Source organism: Orcinus orca, chromosome 1, assembly GCF_937001465.1.
Source record: "Orcinus orca chromosome 1, mOrcOrc1.1, whole genome shotgun sequence".
In the NCBI taxonomy this organism is placed as follows: domain Eukaryota; kingdom Metazoa; phylum Chordata; class Mammalia; order Artiodactyla; family Delphinidae; genus Orcinus; species Orcinus orca.
In genome coordinates this window covers 131,190,664-131,206,590 of record NC_064559.1, presented here as the reverse complement: position 1 = coordinate 131,206,590, position 15,927 = coordinate 131,190,664, and the positions used below count along the sequence as shown (strand labels likewise).

General features: G+C 39.5%; 2 protein-coding genes and 2 non-coding genes across 5 annotated transcripts in view; 3 read left to right on the top strand and 1 right to left on the bottom strand.

Moving 5' to 3' along the window:
* Positions 1-3,647: 3,647 nt before the first annotated feature.
* RPL5 (ribosomal protein L5) lies at positions 3,648-11,749 on the top strand. 2 transcript variants are annotated; one of them, XM_049714444.1, is made up of 8 exons: positions 3,648-3,828; positions 5,015-5,084; positions 5,170-5,285; positions 6,450-6,584; positions 7,899-8,101; positions 8,812-8,989; positions 11,091-11,179; positions 11,583-11,749. In XM_049714444.1, the coding sequence occupies exons 1-8, from the start codon at positions 3,661-3,663 to the stop codon at positions 11,680-11,682; spliced, it is 1,059 nt and encodes a 352-aa protein (XP_049570401.1). In that variant the 5' UTR covers positions 3,648-3,660; the 3' UTR covers positions 11,683-11,749. The 2 variants fall into 2 exon arrangements, with proteins under 2 accessions (XP_049570401.1, XP_049570402.1); XM_049714445.1 differs by lacking the exon at positions 3,648-3,828 and adding an exon at positions 4,361-4,378.
* On the top strand, positions 8,644-8,739 carry LOC125962785 (small nucleolar RNA SNORD21). Its single transcript, XR_007474537.1, has one exon. It is a non-coding gene; the product is annotated as a small nucleolar RNA SNORD21 (small nucleolar RNA).
* Positions 11,265-11,397, top strand: LOC117203220 (small nucleolar RNA SNORA66). The gene has a single exon (XR_004485912.1). It is a non-coding gene; the product is annotated as a small nucleolar RNA SNORA66 (small nucleolar RNA).
* A 228-nt stretch (positions 11,750-11,977) lies between the features above and the next one.
* DIPK1A (divergent protein kinase domain 1A) overlaps positions 11,978-15,927 on the bottom strand; it is a 119,368-nt gene continuing 115,418 nt past the window's right edge. The window contains exons 4-5 of the mRNA XM_004263027.4: positions 15,504-15,680; positions 11,978-14,250 (exon numbers count right to left, since the gene is read on the bottom strand). Of these exons, the coding sequence (XP_004263075.1) occupies positions 13,438-14,250; positions 15,504-15,680 (990 nt within the window). The 3' untranslated portion in view covers positions 11,978-13,437. The remainder of the gene's footprint in view (positions 14,251-15,503; positions 15,681-15,927) is intronic.

Here is a 15,927-nt window from a genome sequence, read left to right as displayed (position 1 = left end):
CCTGTTAAGAAACAAAGTTTATTCTTTCATTGAAGACTAATTATTTTTTTCCTAGATAAAAATACAGGTTTACAGGACTTCCCTGGCGGTCCAGTGGTTAGGATTCTGCACTTCTACTGCAGGGACCACTGTGGGAACTGAGATCCCACATGCCAACCTGTGTGGGAAAAAAATACAGGTTTAAAATGTTTCTCATGTGTTGATATCAAAAGAGGGGATCCAACCATAAAGGAGTTTACCTATTTGCTATCCTTCAGTGTATAACCATAAGGTCATGTAAAGCAAAAACCAATTTCAGGGACTTCCCTGGTGGTGCAGTGGTTAAGATTCCACACTTCTAAGGCAGAGGGCCCGGGTTCCATGCCTGGTCAGGGAACTAGATCCCACATGCATACCACAACTAAGAGTTTGCACACCACAACTAAGGAGCCTGCGTGCCGCAACTAAGACCCAGCGAAACCAAATAAATAAATAAATAAATAAAATATTTAAAAATCTGTCATCATCATGATTTAATAAAAAACAATTGCAAAGAAAAAAACATTTTGAGATAACTTAAGATTTTTTTTTTTTTGCACTACGTGGGCCTCTCACTACTGTGGCCTCTCCCATTGCAGAGCATAGGCTCAGCGAGCCCGCTCCGCGGCATGTGGGATCTTCCCCGACCGGTGCACGAACCCATGTCCCCTGCATCGGCAGGCAGACTCTCAACCACTGCGCCACCAGGGAAGCCCAAGATAACTTAAGATGTTTTTTGATCATAATTATGGTGGTTTCAATAAAGAACTAGCTGATTAGGGCAGTAGGTAGGTACCTCAAATTCATAATATATGGGTAACATATATGGCAAAATAAATATGGGAAAACTTTCCATATTTTGTTGTTAAATCATCACTACCAGAACTAAAAACTGCTAATTTATTTGATAAAACTGAGTTTGCTTTCATTTCAAATAATAAAAGAAATATTTCCTATTCTAACAGGAATCAATGTTTTATTTTTAATAATTTCCCTATTTTTTTTTTCTCCCCTTTGGCCACACCGTGCTGCTTTCAGGATCTTAGTTCCCCAACCAGGTATTTCACGGGCAGTGAAAGCACCGAGTCGTAACCACTGGACCACCAGGGAATTCGCAATGTTTTATTTTTTATCTTGAAATAATTTCAAGATCACAGATTGGTTGTAAGAACAGTACAAAGAATTTTCATATACCCTTCTTCCAGATTCCCTATTGTTAACATTTTAACATGTTTGCCTTATCATTTTCTTTCTCTTTACGTATATGTATATGTGTACATACACACAAATGTAATTATTTTCTGAGTCATTTGTTGAGCGTAAGTTGCTGAAATAATATCTATTACTCCAAAATAGTTCAGAGTATATTTCCTAAAAAATAAGAACACTCTCATATATAACCATAGTGTGCTTATCAAAATAAAATTAACATTGATCTATTACTACCATCTAATTCACAGATTCCATTCAAATTTCACTGATTGTTCTGAGAATGTCCTTCGTACAAAAGAAATAAAAAACCTTCCTTTTTCTTTTTTTCCTTTCTTGTCCAGGATGAAGTCTAGGATCACACATTGCATGAAGTTTGTCATGTCACTTTGGTCTCTTTTAATCTGGAATAGTTCTTTAAGTCTTTCCTTATCCATCAGGATTTTGTCACTTTTGAAGAATGCAGACAGTTACTTTGTAGAATATCCCTCAATCTAGGTTTGTTTGCAGTTTCATCATGTATCAGACAATTAAATTAGACTGTGTTCTCAGTGCATGATATCAGGAGGCACACAAAACTGACTTGTCCCATTACTGTGATTTTTAAGTATTACTACTTGAACAAGATTATGTTGGTCGAGGGTGCTGGACAAGTTCCCCCTGGTTCCTGGTGTCACCAACTGCACTGGCTGAGCCAGCCACGCTAGCCACAACCCCCCAGCTGCAACCAAAGTGAATAGGTTCACATATTTTAATTTTGTTCTTATAAAGGTTTATAAGGTAAGAAGAAGCAAGATAAGAAGAATAAAACATTTAATTGTGTGTTAGCTTGCTTCGTAACATCCAAATATTCAGGTTAATGGTATGTGGCCTTCATTTGTACCCTTGCCCTACAACGTGCAAAAGTTAGGGCTGGACCTATTTCCAGGTAGACTTTCCCTCTTGATGATTCCACCTGCAATGTAAGCAGGGCCTGACCAAGACATGTGGCATGTTTTGTAGGCTAATAACTTGATGGACTACCAAAATGAAGGTCTTATGTACTTTCTATAAACACAAATTGTATGCCTCTTTCTTTACATTTCCAAAAGCCACTCGACAAAGATGGAACCACACTTGCCTGTGAGGAATGTTTCAGCATTTCTCCTTGAGGGCTTTGTAGACCTTGGCCAGAGTGGACTCAATGTAAATTTTTCTGGTTATAATAGGAGTTACAAATTGAAACCAGAGGAAACTGGCCTCACGATTCTGATTTGTTTCAAGTGGCAGTTCTTTGGAACCACTTAATCTGGTCATTCTGTTCAGCAGACCCTTCTCACATCTCTGACACTGAGCAGTTTACATGCTGATTCTTTCCTGCTAGATTAAACTTATACACACTCATGTCCCAAGAGCAGTCTTAAATCATTGGAGGATGGGGGTACAGAGTTAAAATTCATTCTAAGGATGGGTAAATTTTAAATTGCTGTGCCAGTATGTAATTTGTCCTTTTTTCCTGGTGGAGTCAGTAAATTCCAATATTGGGAAAATAGAATTTGTTTTCTACGTTCCTGAGAACTTTTGGCTTGGCTTGATTGAGGCCAAATATAAAATGTAGACTCCCAGTCCCCAAGCCAGCCAGTCTGATTTACTAGAGGTGGTGAATATTCAGATATTTACATTTTACCTAGTACCCACACAATTCCCATGCAATAGCCCAAAGACCACCTTTGAAATACTGTTGGGTGAGGGAATACTGTTTCTTGAGGTGCTTTTTTGTTTGGTGGGTTGGTTGATTGGTTCTTCTCAGTCTCTGTGTGGAGAATAGGGAATTCTTAAGTTGCAATTAGTTTTAAAAGAAGGAAAAAAAGGACTTAGAAAAAAGTTATGTTGACTAGATGAGAGTGATGGAGGGAGGGAAAAGGAATAAGGCAGTCAGGGATCAGGGAAGACGATGGAGGGAGACAGTAGTACTTTTTTTTTTTTACCATTTAACAAATACCGAATACTTACTGAATGTGAGTACTGTGCTAAATGCTGGAGATTCAAAGGTGAACTCGACAGCAGGGCCCACCCTCAGGGAGTTTACAATCTAGGGTAGGCTGAGACAGGTACAAAGGTGCTGTGGGAAGGCCCCTAACCCAGGCTTGGCTTCCTGAGGGGGAATCTGCATGCTCTGGACCCGGAGGAGTAGTCAAGGAGGGGGTAAAGGGGCTCTAGAGCTAATTCATTCTATTTAATTTTTAAACTTTTTTTTTTCTTGCTTACAAAAGTAATAATGTTTGTTATGAAACAACTTCCTAGCATAGGAAAGTGAAAGCCTTTTACAATCCTCCCTGCTACTGATCACCGCCCTTCCATGTCGGATCACCAGTCAGGAGATTGGGACTCCGCGACTTTGAGGATTTGTTTCGGGAAGGCGAAGTCCAGCATCGGTCCTCCTACCAGCAGGGGATGGAGTACTGCAAGCCAGGCGGCCGGCGGGTCTCTCTTCCACACGTCGCTGGCGTGAGCGTCGGCGCTACATACTGCGCCTGCGCACGCGCCGCGGCCTTTTTCCCCCCCCGGAGCCGTGCTGGTTTTGCAGCTCGGTGGAGGCTAGAGCTTCTGTTTTACAGGATGGTGAGTGTGTATCTCGGTCTCGGGGCTACAGATGCATGGGGGTTCCCCCTCCTTGTCCTAAAGGCAGGCTAGGTTCCGTCTGGCGCGGTGCAGGGATCGGATGCCATTAGATTGCCGGCTCTGCCGTGGTCGGGCTGCAGCTCCCAGCGTGGCCTTAATGGCTGCCACGGCGCACAAGCGGGCGGGGGGAGGGGTTGAAGAAGAGGGGGAGTTGGGGCAGAGGATTGGGGATGGGGTGAGTATAGTAGACAAACGACAGGGTTAGTGCTGGCCCGGCAGAGGGGGCACCGGCAGGCGGCCGGGGCGAGGAGATTGCGTAGAGTCAGTCTCAGACTAGCTGGGGGATGCCTGAGTGGAGACGGGCTGCGGCTCCTCGGACCCAGCTCCACCCATGACTGCTTGGTGGGTTTTCCGGGAGAGCGTCGGGGCTGGCAAGTTGTTCGGAAAACCTGTGTTTTGGGGCCGAAGAAGTGGCTTTTAAGCCACAACCGTCAGTAGAACCTGGAGGCTGTGGGGTCTCTGGGCCCCGAAAAGAAGCTCATTTACTTTGGTATGCGTCGCCTGCCTCTTTCTCTATATCGTCGCTGGCTCCGCTTTTTAATGATTCTTCGGGTGGGTGTTGCTTTAGTTGGTGGGGGTCAGTGTTGTTTTAATCGGGAGTAATTGCTGAATATATCCTTGGCCAGTTATGTTTTGTGGCAAGTAATTTAGGCTTTTGAAATACATTTGTGGAAAGAGGGAAATATTAGGTTCTCGAAATGGGACAGTGTTAAGAACAGATTGACGTTTGCAAGATTGCTGTCTTGAACAGTGTTTTGCAAAGTTGGTCACTAGGATAATTGCTGGTCCAATAGGGAACAAAAGTTGAGAGTAAGTTTAAGAATTTAAAATCAATGTGACAGTTTTATATCTGGTGAATATAATAAATTGGCCTGCATTTTGTATGTTTTTTCATTCCATCTTTCCTGCTGATTCATTTTATTTTGCTTTATGAAACTGTCAGTCTTGACATATGGAAAGTAGGAGAAAAAGTGATTCTTGACTTCAGATTTGAGAAAGTGATGGTTGTGTCTGGATTCACTTTTGAAGTTTAAGTGTTATTTTGTTACACAGTTAACACAAATGTCAAAAGTATCAGAAGCTAAAACATTTATCAAAGTTTTAATAACTTTTTTTTATCTTAAAGGGGTTTGTTAAAGTTGTCAAGAATAAGGCCTACTTCAAGAGATACCAAGTGAAATTTAGAAGACGGCGAGGTATGGTCAGGTTTTCATGTTCACGACATGAAAAGAATCTGCTTTGTAGTGGAATAGACTTTTTTAAATTACTTTTTTTTTTCAGAGGGCAAAACTGACTACTATGCTCGGAAACGATTGGTAATTCAAGATAAAAATAAGTACAACACACCCAAATACAGAATGATAGTTCGTGTAACTAACAGGGATATCATTTGTCAGGTAAGTTGTATTCTAGACGCAAGTAATGGATGGTAACCTCCACCCACCCACCCCCCCCTTCTGCCCTCACTGTGGTAGAAAAGTTGTACTCGGGGAGCAAAACACAACGTATGCATTAGGTCCATCTAGTCTAGCGCCTGGCACTCCAAGGAACGTTGAGTAGTTCTTTTAGTAGGTTTGAAGTTGGAGCCTGGGAAATTGGTACTGTAAAAAATACTCTGAGGATCAGCTGTTTGGCAATCCTGACCCAGTTTAATTCCATTCACTTTCTAATTGGCGGGGTGGGGGTGGGGGGGGGTGGGATTAGAGAAGTTCATGGCACTGTGCTATTTTTGTGGGAGTGGGAGGGTAAATTTGAGACCCAGTAGAAGGTTCTTGCCCATTCCAATTCCAGTAAGATAATAGAATTTATTGTGGACTGAGTTCACTTATCCAATACTTTGAAGAGGTAGGTAGTTGTGAATGTTAAATTAGACTCTTAAGATTATTTTTATTCTTGATTATTGTTCAAAATAGGTTTTAGTAAATACTTACGAAGGTGTCTCCCATCTAAAAGACTTACAGAAAGTGGCAATTTGCTCCTAGAAGGTAGTTTTCTGGGCTTTTACAACTAGGAAAACTTTTCGTACTTGAGATTTGGAGGAGACAGGCGCATTTATTTTCTGGCCAGACTAATTTGTTGGTTGTGAAGGCAATCTGTTCCTCCATACCTAAGTTCAGATAACTAAATATTAGGTTTTCTGAAACATTGTTGGACTTAGATATGCTTAGTTTAAAAGGTGTTTGAAATAATCAGGGATTCCTTTTTGATTTTTCAAAGTGCCTCCTTAATTCACCAGCTTTCCCAGCTCAAGGTCTTTTCAGTATTTCTCAGAAGTAAGGAACTACAGTATAACTTATTCCAAAGGTATTTTAATATTCGATGTCTGTGGTAATTTGAGACTTACGTACTGTGAAATTAGTCAAACATACTTACAAACTCATAAACCTACCTTCTGTAGTTGACCAGGCCATAATTGTTGAAGGTGAGTGGGTTTAACAAAGATCTTAAGTGATGCAGATCTGTGTCTGTTTTTTTGTTAAATCTTTTGAAAAAGAAGGCACTTAGGAAGTAATCCACAAAACAGTGAAAACATTACTAACCTGTTTTTTCTCTTATTGTAGATTGCTTATGCCCGTATAGAAGGAGATATGATAGTTTGTGCAGCTTATGCTCATGAACTCCCGAAGTATGGTGTGAAGGTTGGCCTGACAAATTATGCTGCAGCATATTGTACTGGCCTGCTGCTGGCACGCAGGGTATGTACAAGATTACTTTAAGTGATGTATTTTGGAATTAGCTCACTGGAGTTGTCTGCAACATAGATGGTTCACACATGGATAAGACACCTTCAGCTAGCTGTGGGGAGAGAGGAGTGCTTCCTGTTGCCCTGTGGCTTATAAGGGCGTCACCAGGGAAGATAATTTTATATAAATACCTTAAGACAGAGATGTACTTTATAATCTGGGGAAGCCTTTTTTTCTGTTTTCTCCCATTTGTTGGGTATATCTAGACCAATAGAATTATTTTGCATTGATGGATATCTGTAATCTGTGCTGTCTGATATGGTAGCCGCTAGCCACATGTAGCTATTAAGCGCTTGAAATGTGTCTAGTGCTGCTGATAACTGAGTTTTTAACTTAAATATGAATAGCAGGTTGTGGCTAGTTGGTGACTATCTTGTTGGACAGATCTAGTCAGAAGTGTAGATCTTACCATCAGCGTACATTAAAAATGCAGACTGTACCCCACACCTTCAGAATTTATATTCTCATAGGGTGTCCAGGTGATTTATATGCATGCTAAATTTTGAGAAGCAGTGCCTTAAGCTTTTGAGGCGGGGGTAGGCATTGGTGGGGGGATTCATTTTTGTTTTAATAATCTTTGCCTTTGGGTGGCAACATTTCCTATAAAAGGAAATGAAAATGTGATCTTACCTTGTTTTTGTTTTCTGACCTTGTTTTGCAGTGGAATTGTTAAGCATGCATCATTGTTGGGGACCCACATCTTCACTGGTTATAAACATGTTTGGGTTGGGACATTGTCTTTTATATGAGCATCTTGGTGCAAAGGCACTATAGATAACTAGCAGAGTAGTGGCACATATTAACATAATACAGTGGCAGGGTAGAGCCACAAAAGGTGTTCTCTTCAGCACAGGATCCTACTCATAATATTGTAATCAAATTAAACAAAACTGCCTATGATAATATTTAATATTTGGTGGTTGAATTATAGCTAAATATGACCGAGGAAAGGTGGAGATTACTTCCCTTGAGTAAATATATAAGAATCAAATTTAAGTATCATGTCCTTATTGATTGCTACAGAAATCAAGTATGGACAATGTAGCAGGTTCAGAAACTGTTAAACAGTTATACTTGTTGGTAAAATTGGATATCTGAAATTTCTTTTTGTGGCATTTAAAAATTGATATTTAAAAGCAGATTGGGATAAAGAGAAAAGGTGATTTGGAAGGAAATTTTTTGTCAGGTCATTAAAGTTGTGAATTTTGAGATATTGTTGTTTGAATATATTCTAACAAGCATTTAGATTGGCTTCTTTGTTAATAGCTTCTTAATAGGTTTGGTATGGACAAAATTTATGAAGGCCAAGTCGAGGTGACTGGAGATGAATACAATGTTGAAAGCATTGATGGTCAACCTGGTGCCTTCACCTGTTACTTGGATGCAGGGCTTGCCAGGACTACTACTGGGAATAAAGTTTTTGGGGCCCTGAAGGGAGCTGTCGATGGAGGCTTGTCTATCCCTCACAGGTAATAATAGTATTCAGGGCCTCGTTGCCTGGACTTCAGTACTGCACTGTTTCTAACTGGTTGGGCTGTGGAGATAACTGAACCAATTAGAGTAATAGTAGCTATCATTGTGTACCTGCCATGTGCTGGGTACTGTGCAAAGGGAACCTGGCAGGGTGGGAAGGAACTGTAACATGGTTTATAAATGAAGAGACTGGGGTTCAGGGGTAAAATTATTTGTCCAAGGTTTTAGAGCCAATAAACGGAAAAGCCAGTGTTGAAACCACTACCTTTTCCACCACTACTCCCCCTATTTTTTTTTGTTTGTTTGTTTAATTCAGAATGAAAATTTGTTTACTGAGTTATGGGGAAATATGGGCTCTAGGGGGGGAAAAAGTTTGAGAAAAAGACATAAATTTTTAAACTTTCAACTGGAAATAAGAGTGTAGGCTGTCCTTTGCTATGAAATAAGGAGAACTAACTTTATAGTGGCCTTGGTTCATTTAATGGTATTTAAAGGTGCCTGTGGCATGATTTTCTATCCTGGAATTCAAAAATTAGCTGCTGAATGATGATGTCCCACTAACTGAGCAGTCAGTAGTTGGTCCTTTGGTTGCATATGATGCAATTAATTGTTTCAAGACGGGACTGATGGCAGCTACTGAAATGAATTCCTTCTAGTGAACTGATTTCAACCATTATATACTAAAACATGGAAAACTTTATTTCAGTACCAAACGGTTCCCTGGTTATGATTCAGAAAGCAAAGAATTCAATGCTGAGGTACACCGAAAGCACATCATGGGGCAGAACGTTGCAGATTATATGCGTTACCTGATTGAAGAAGATGAAGATGCTTACAAGAAACAATTCTCTCAATACATAAAGAACAACGTAACTCCAGACATGGTAAAAATTTAACTAAAAATACCTGTATTGGTAAATTTATAGAACCGGGTTTCCTACCTGTTTTGAGTGGGTATGTTAATACAGTTTTATTTCAGGTTAACAGTTAAAAGTTGAATATGGGCATGTTAAAATGAAATTGGGATGTTGCACCTAGGGTAGGTTAAAAGTCAGACAAGATACTGTTATGAGGAGCTGGACTTGTCAACATGCTTTTAGGAATCTTTTAGATGCTGAAGGATGGCAGGCTTCAGGCATCCAAATCTAAAGCCTTTGGTGGCTTTTATGCATTTGGCTGTTCTGTATTTATAAATTTCATTCATGTGGTCATAATCTACTCCAATACGAGGTGCTAGTTACTAGACTTCACTCATTTTGAGGTCATGGGGAAAAAAAGGTTCTTTCTTCATTCTTAGCAGATAAGTGCTATGTTCTGGACTTTCTCAGTGTCTCAGACATGCACACAAAAAGGGAGATGTACAGATTCTATCACTAGTTCTGTGTGATGTTGCAAAAGTGAAGGGACCCGTGTTTTCAAAAGTCAGTTTAATGCTGCAAAGTTTATCACCCCTAAAGTTGAGTCTCAGGGCTCTCTCTATTAATACATTGGGGTAATTGATGATGACAGTGCAAGTTTCGATAGCGAAGGCATAGAACACAAAAATCACAGATTATTATAAATGTATTACAAATACAGAATTATATGTAAATTGATATATTGATATCAAATACAGAATTATATGTAAATTGATAAAGTAATTGTTTTTATTAGGTTTTTTTCTGTTGCTGCATATTTTGTATTTGGCATACCTATGTCTGAAAATTATTTTTAAAATAGAGTTATAATTGAGGGAAAGATCACTTTCTGTTTTTGCATTATTTTCCTTTGTTAATAAGCCTTATACAAATGCATGTAGTAACTGCATTTTAAAAAATTTATTTTTGGCTGCGTTGGGTCTTTGTAGCTGCACACGGGCTTTCTCTAGTTGCGGAGAGCGGGGGCTACTCTTCCTTGTGGTGTGCATGCTTCTCATTGCGGTGGCTTCTCGTTGCGGAGCACGGGCTCTAGGCGTATGGGCTTCAGTAGTTGTGGCTCGTGGGCTCTAGAGCACAGGCTCTGTAGTTGTGGCACACGGGCTTAGTTGCTCCGCGGCATGTGGGATCTTCCCAGACCAGGGCTTGAACCCGTGTCCCCTGCATTGGCAGGGGGATTCTTAACCACTGAGCCACCAGGGAAGCCCATTAATTGCATTTTACTCACGTGGAATGAGTAGTTTTAGAGACCTGGATTACCTTGACTCATTCTTCAGGAAGGCTGTAATTGTTACTGAATTTCACACATTTTACAGTTTCTCTTCCTGACTTGATCTTCCATGTGATCAATAGTCATTTGGGGTGGGGGTATTAAAACACTTCAGAGAGTTGCAGCATTGTTTTTTGTTGAATTTTAGAACAAAATTCTCATTAATGTTTCTAATTGGACAGCGGTTTTCTAGGGAAATTTGGGCCTCTTTCTGATTCCACAGAGGCCTGATACTGCTGCCAGATACTGGTGATTTGTGGTAGTAGATCAAGAGGTTCCTGGTGTGGGATTCTGGGAATAACTTTTGAAAAGACCTATCAGAAATCAGTGGGAAATAGAAATATGGGGAACGTGGGAGGACAGAGATGTATTTGGCAGTTGCTTGTTAGTCCATGTATTTTTCATCTTAAATCTTAAATGCTGGCATGTATCCATACTTGAATGAAAGAATTTAGGTCAGATGGTTTTAAATGAGCATAAAATGTGTTTCTACAGAAAACAGTTTGCTTTAAACTTAAGTGACTCATGAAGTATAGCTGAATTATTCAGAAATACATGCGAATTTTTCTTGAGGAAGATTATGTTTTGTGAATAGTGTCAATTCATGTTGCTTATGGTAAAAACTGGGACTTTCTTAGGAAAAGATGGGTTACAAAAAGATATCAATATTGATCTAGTTTAGCTCCTTTTGAGAATCTGGCTTAGAAGGACAAAATAGAGCAAGCAGTAGAATAGTGTGTTTTATTACTGTTTAGGGCATATGAAATGAAACCAAGTACTGTTTGCTTTGCTTTGTTTCAGATGGAGGAGATGTATAAGAAGGCTCATGCTGCAATACGAGAGAATCCAGTGTATGAGAAGAAGCCTAAGAAAGAAGTTAAAAAGAAGAGGTATGTGTTTTACTGTTTTTTGAAGAGAAAGAGGTTGGGAGGGGTTCCTGCCTTGTTTCATCTTGCTCAGACTCTGAGTGAAGTTGTGCAAACTCGATCACTAGCTCTGCATGATGTTGCAGAGGTGAGGGGAACCAGGTTTGCTAAAGTAATTGTGGTGATAGAAATGTATTGGCCTTGGATGCTACCGAGGTGGCCCATTCTGTCCCAGTACATTGAAACTGTCAATTACTGCATTTTTTAATAGGCTAACTAAGGAAGAGAACAGGTATTGGACTTGGGATTATTTGACCTCCATTTTATTACAAAGTGTGTCTTTTTCAAAGTTAAATATTCTCTATTCTCTTTCGCTATGGTTTTTAAAATTTATGTCCCTTTCTCTTCTTTTTACCTTGTTCTGTAGGTGGAACCGTCCCAAAATGTCACTTGCCCAGAAGAAAGATCGGGTAGCTCAGAAGAAGGCAAGCTTCCTTAGAGCTCAGGAACGGGCTGCTGAGAGTTAATAAACCAAACCACAATTTCTATGAAGATTTTTCAGATAAAGACAGTAATAAACTTATTGAACAAGTAGCTGTTTCTGTGTTAAGCTCTTGTTAATGAAACTGTGGGAAGTACCTGAAATTGACAGTATTTTCCTTCCAGAAACAAGTGTAGCTTTTTCCAGAAAATCTTACATATTGCCTCAAAGTTCATACCTTGGGCATCTGTTCTTCCTGACAGGAGTTATCCCTTGAATTGTATGATGTGCAGCTGTCCTTAAAAAGTCTGGCAAGCAACAGGCAAACCTTCCCCTAGAAATATTTCTTCCATTCATTTATTGTAACCACATGATGAGTTGGAAGAAAAAGTACCTTCAAAGTTTACAATTTTAAAGTAAGTGAAACTGATGCTACTCCATGGCTTTAGTTCTTGAGAGAGAGCTCTCCAATGAAGGTCGTATAATTTTAACACATTTATCCAGGTGAAACCTTTGAGCAGAAAATACTGGTTCTTTTTAAATTTTATTTATTATTTATTTTTGCGGTATGCGGGCCTCTCACTGTTGTGGCCTCTCTCGTTGCGGAGCACAGGCTCCGGACGTGCAGGCTCAGCGGCCATGGCTCACGGGCCCAGCTGCTCCGCGGCATTTGGGACCTTCCTGGACCGGGGCACGAACCCGCGTCCCCTGCATCGGCAGGTGGACTCTCAACCACTGCGCCACCAGGGAAGCCCGAAAAATGCTGGTTCTTTAATTATAAGAGGTGTTTCGTTTTATGGAGTTGAAAGGCCAGATCTGAATAAACACAAAAGAGAGGAGCAAATACTAACCCTTGTATATCAAGTTTACATGAGAAAAAGAGACGGATATATTTACATGCCTCTTGAGAAACAGTCCTTTGGCCAATAGGGAATACTGTTTGTTTGAAAATGGAAAATTATTAATAGGAAGTTTATGATTTCAGAGTCCTGCTCTTAATGTCCCACTTTCCCATAGCTCAGATTCAGGATATGTGTACCTGTGTTAGGTCTGTGGCCTAAAGATACGAGTTTTGAAGACCAGTTGGCTGGCTGATACTAAGATACAGACCCTTAAATCTAGGATGATGAACTCATCCATATTCAGCCTCTAAAATTGGCAATTATATATTGCCAAGTAGAATGCTTCTGATGGGTTTTCAGTGGGTAAGAGCCACTCAAAACTTTCTGAAGCCACATAAAATGTGATGTCTAAATGAGTTAAGTGTATTTATAAGAAACCATGCTATTAACCCAACATCTGTTTATAAAGGAGTAATTTTAATTTACCTGCTTTGCAGTCTTAATTTCTGTTAATGTGCAAACTTTACCATGCTGAGACATTAGTAAATTTATAAATTTTCTTTTTTAAACAGCAGCTTCAATGCAAACACAATTTCCAGCACTGATATTTTGGCTAACAAATCTACAAAATACTCTGACCGTTGATGTTTATGGAATGAGGCTTTTCACAGCATTATTTTAAGTCATTAGTCAAAATAGTTACACAGTGAATGTACTAGGAAATGTACCAGCGTTTCTAAAAGGGCAGGAATGAATATTTTTGGACGTTTTGATCCTATACCTCCTGCCATTACTTCAGCAATCAACATGTATTTTAAGATGATGGCTTCCTTAGGATCAGGGGAAAGGAGTTTTGTGATAACTGGCAAGGATTTGAATCAAGCCATTTAGAAAAAAATGTTCAAGATTTTTCTTTTGAAGTGCTGAGTTTCTTAAAATGGTCACAATGTCCAAATGAACTAAGAGTCGTTTGTGTAGGAAATTTTCTTCCACAGTAATGTTTTTAGGTTATTTAGTATCAAAGAATGTTCCATTTCCATTTGATTTGCTGTGACTTTGAGAGCAATACAGGAATACAGCTGCTTTTCTAATTCTTCACGAATTTCAACTGGAGCACCACGCAACAGGTAGTCTTTGAGTAACTGACAGGCTTTTGCCAAGTTTGGTTGGATCACTTCTGAGGTACACTTCATTGTATTCTGATCACAGCTAGTTCGACAATCCGTGCCATAGACACAGTCCAAATCAGACTCACAGTGACGATCCTTTATAAGTTCTTTCAGGTTTGTCTCTGGCACAATTTTTCTCATGTCCACCATTTTCAAATCATACTTATCATTATATCCTAGGTTTTTGGCACTAGTATCGCACATGAGGAAGTTTCCATAGGGGCCATGGAAAACATCTTCCACAAATTCTAGAAGTCCTATGGCTATTTTAGCCTTTCTAGGCCATGATGGTGTGAACAACTGATCCATGCTTCTTCTGAACCCAGATGGAATAAAAAGTTCAATGACCCATGGAAGGCTTATTCCATAAAGAGAGGTATATTCAACACTTTCCATCACATAGAGATCACCACAGAATCCCATTAATTTGGGGGTATGTTCTTTATCTTGAAGTATTACCATGAGAAGAAATTCATTTAATTGAAGAAGTGCCCATGCTGACTTTGCTTCTCCCAAGGAAACCTGGCCATCTTTGTCTCCATCAGCCACTGTCAAGATGAGATTAACCAGTTCAGAGAGGTTGCCTTGGTCACCCAACTTTGCCTGTAAAGATAAGAATTTGGCTAATTATACAGAAGCAATGAAAAACAATCTCATATGTAACATACTAACTTCCTTTACAGGGATAATTACCATGCTAAGTAATAATCTTGCTACTGAATACCCATAGGAGACTTAATACCTTTCCAAATATTTATGTTTGCTAAGTGAGTCAGAACTATGTTTTATGTACTTGAGGTGAAACCCACGTTGCTAAGTATGTTAAGAAATAGCCACCTTAACGCCCATAGCCTCCTTAGACCTTGTAGATAAATACAGTTAACCAAGCCATTAATTAATCTTTGTCTTATTCATACACTTACTTGCAAAATTGCAGTGTAATTTGCCCATATCCAAAGTTAACGGGTCAACTACAAATTATTTTCTCCTATTTTGTAATTGTTATTATATTTATTATTTTATTCAAGGTGTTCCAATAATGAATGCTACAAGTATTTCCCTGTGGAGACTCTCTGGCATAAAACAGTCTAAAACTGTAAACTGTTCAAAGAAAAGAAAGATTTTGAGTTAAAATATAAGAGCAATAAAAATGAGAAAAAGATTCTTTCCAAAAGTGTAATTATTTTCATTGTTTTTTGGCCATGCCACGTGGCTTGCGGAAGTTCCCCGACCCGTTCTCGAACCCGCACCCTTGTCAGTGAAAGTGCGGAGTCCTAACCACTGGACCCAGGGAATTCCCAATATTTTCATACTTCTATTTAATCTCTGAGTATTTCTTTAAATTAAAAAAATAATTTGCGGGCTTCCCTGGTGGCGCAGTGGTTGAGAGTCTGCCTGCCGATGCAGGGGACACGGGTTCGTGTCCCGGTCTGGGAAGATCCCACATGCCGCGGAGCTGCTGGGCCCGTGAGCCATGGCCGCTAGCCTGCGCGTCCAGAGCCTGTGCTCCGCAACGGGAGAGGCCACAACAGTGAGAGGCCCGCGTACCGCAAAAAAAAAAAAAAAAATTGGAAACAGTCTACTAATTCTATTTCACCTTTTTAAAAAAAGTGTATCAGTTTTAATGTCAAGCTATAGAGCAGCCCATCTACTTAATGAACTCTCACATCTGGACATTTTTAGTGATAGTAATGTTAAACACCCTCCATACATTTTTTTCTTTGAATTATTTCCTCAAGATAGAGTCCCTGATATAGGTCAAAGAATACCAACATTTTTATGGCTTAGAATGAGGTCCTGCCAGCTTCCAGAAGAGTACCACTTCACACTAGCAATATGTGAATGCATATACTTACTTTAAAGAGACTGTAGACCATTTCTTTGAATTTCTGTACAGTAGTTCCCCTAGTTGGCTTATCAAATAGCACTATTTCTTTCCTTGGTTCCAATTCAGTTCCAAAATCAAGATGAAGTGCTTGTTCCATTTGACATTTCACAACACCTGGTAGATTATCCCAAATCCCTAAATACATCTGTGAAAAGAATGACAAGTTATGCTTTAGGCAGAGTAGAAAACTCTAATCTACCATGATATTTTTAGTGTCCTCCTCTTAAAAAAACACACAAGCAACAAAACCGAGATTGAGCTGACTTCCTGAATTGCAAATTTGAAATCATACTTCAAAGATTTTTCCTTAATTTTTTTAAATTATAAAAGTATTGCATACCTAAATATATATGTATATTTTTGACCATGGTCATCAGTTTTATTATTTTCCA

What these genes read in the sequence shown, in the direction of transcription:
- RPL5 (XM_049714444.1), top strand. Translation starts at nt 3,661, where the DNA reads ATGGAGTACTGCAAGCCAGGCGGCCGGCGGGTCTCTCTTCCACACGTC. An exon ending in GCCTGCTGCTGGCACGCAGG is followed by an intron (nt 6,585 to 7,898) that starts GTATGTACAAGA and finishes CTTTGTTAATAG; the next exon opens with CTTCTTAATAGGTTTGGTAT. An exon ending in GGCTTGTCTATCCCTCACAG is followed by an intron (nt 8,102 to 8,811) that starts GTAATAATAGTA and finishes ACTTTATTTCAG; the next exon opens with TACCAAACGGTTCCCTGGTT.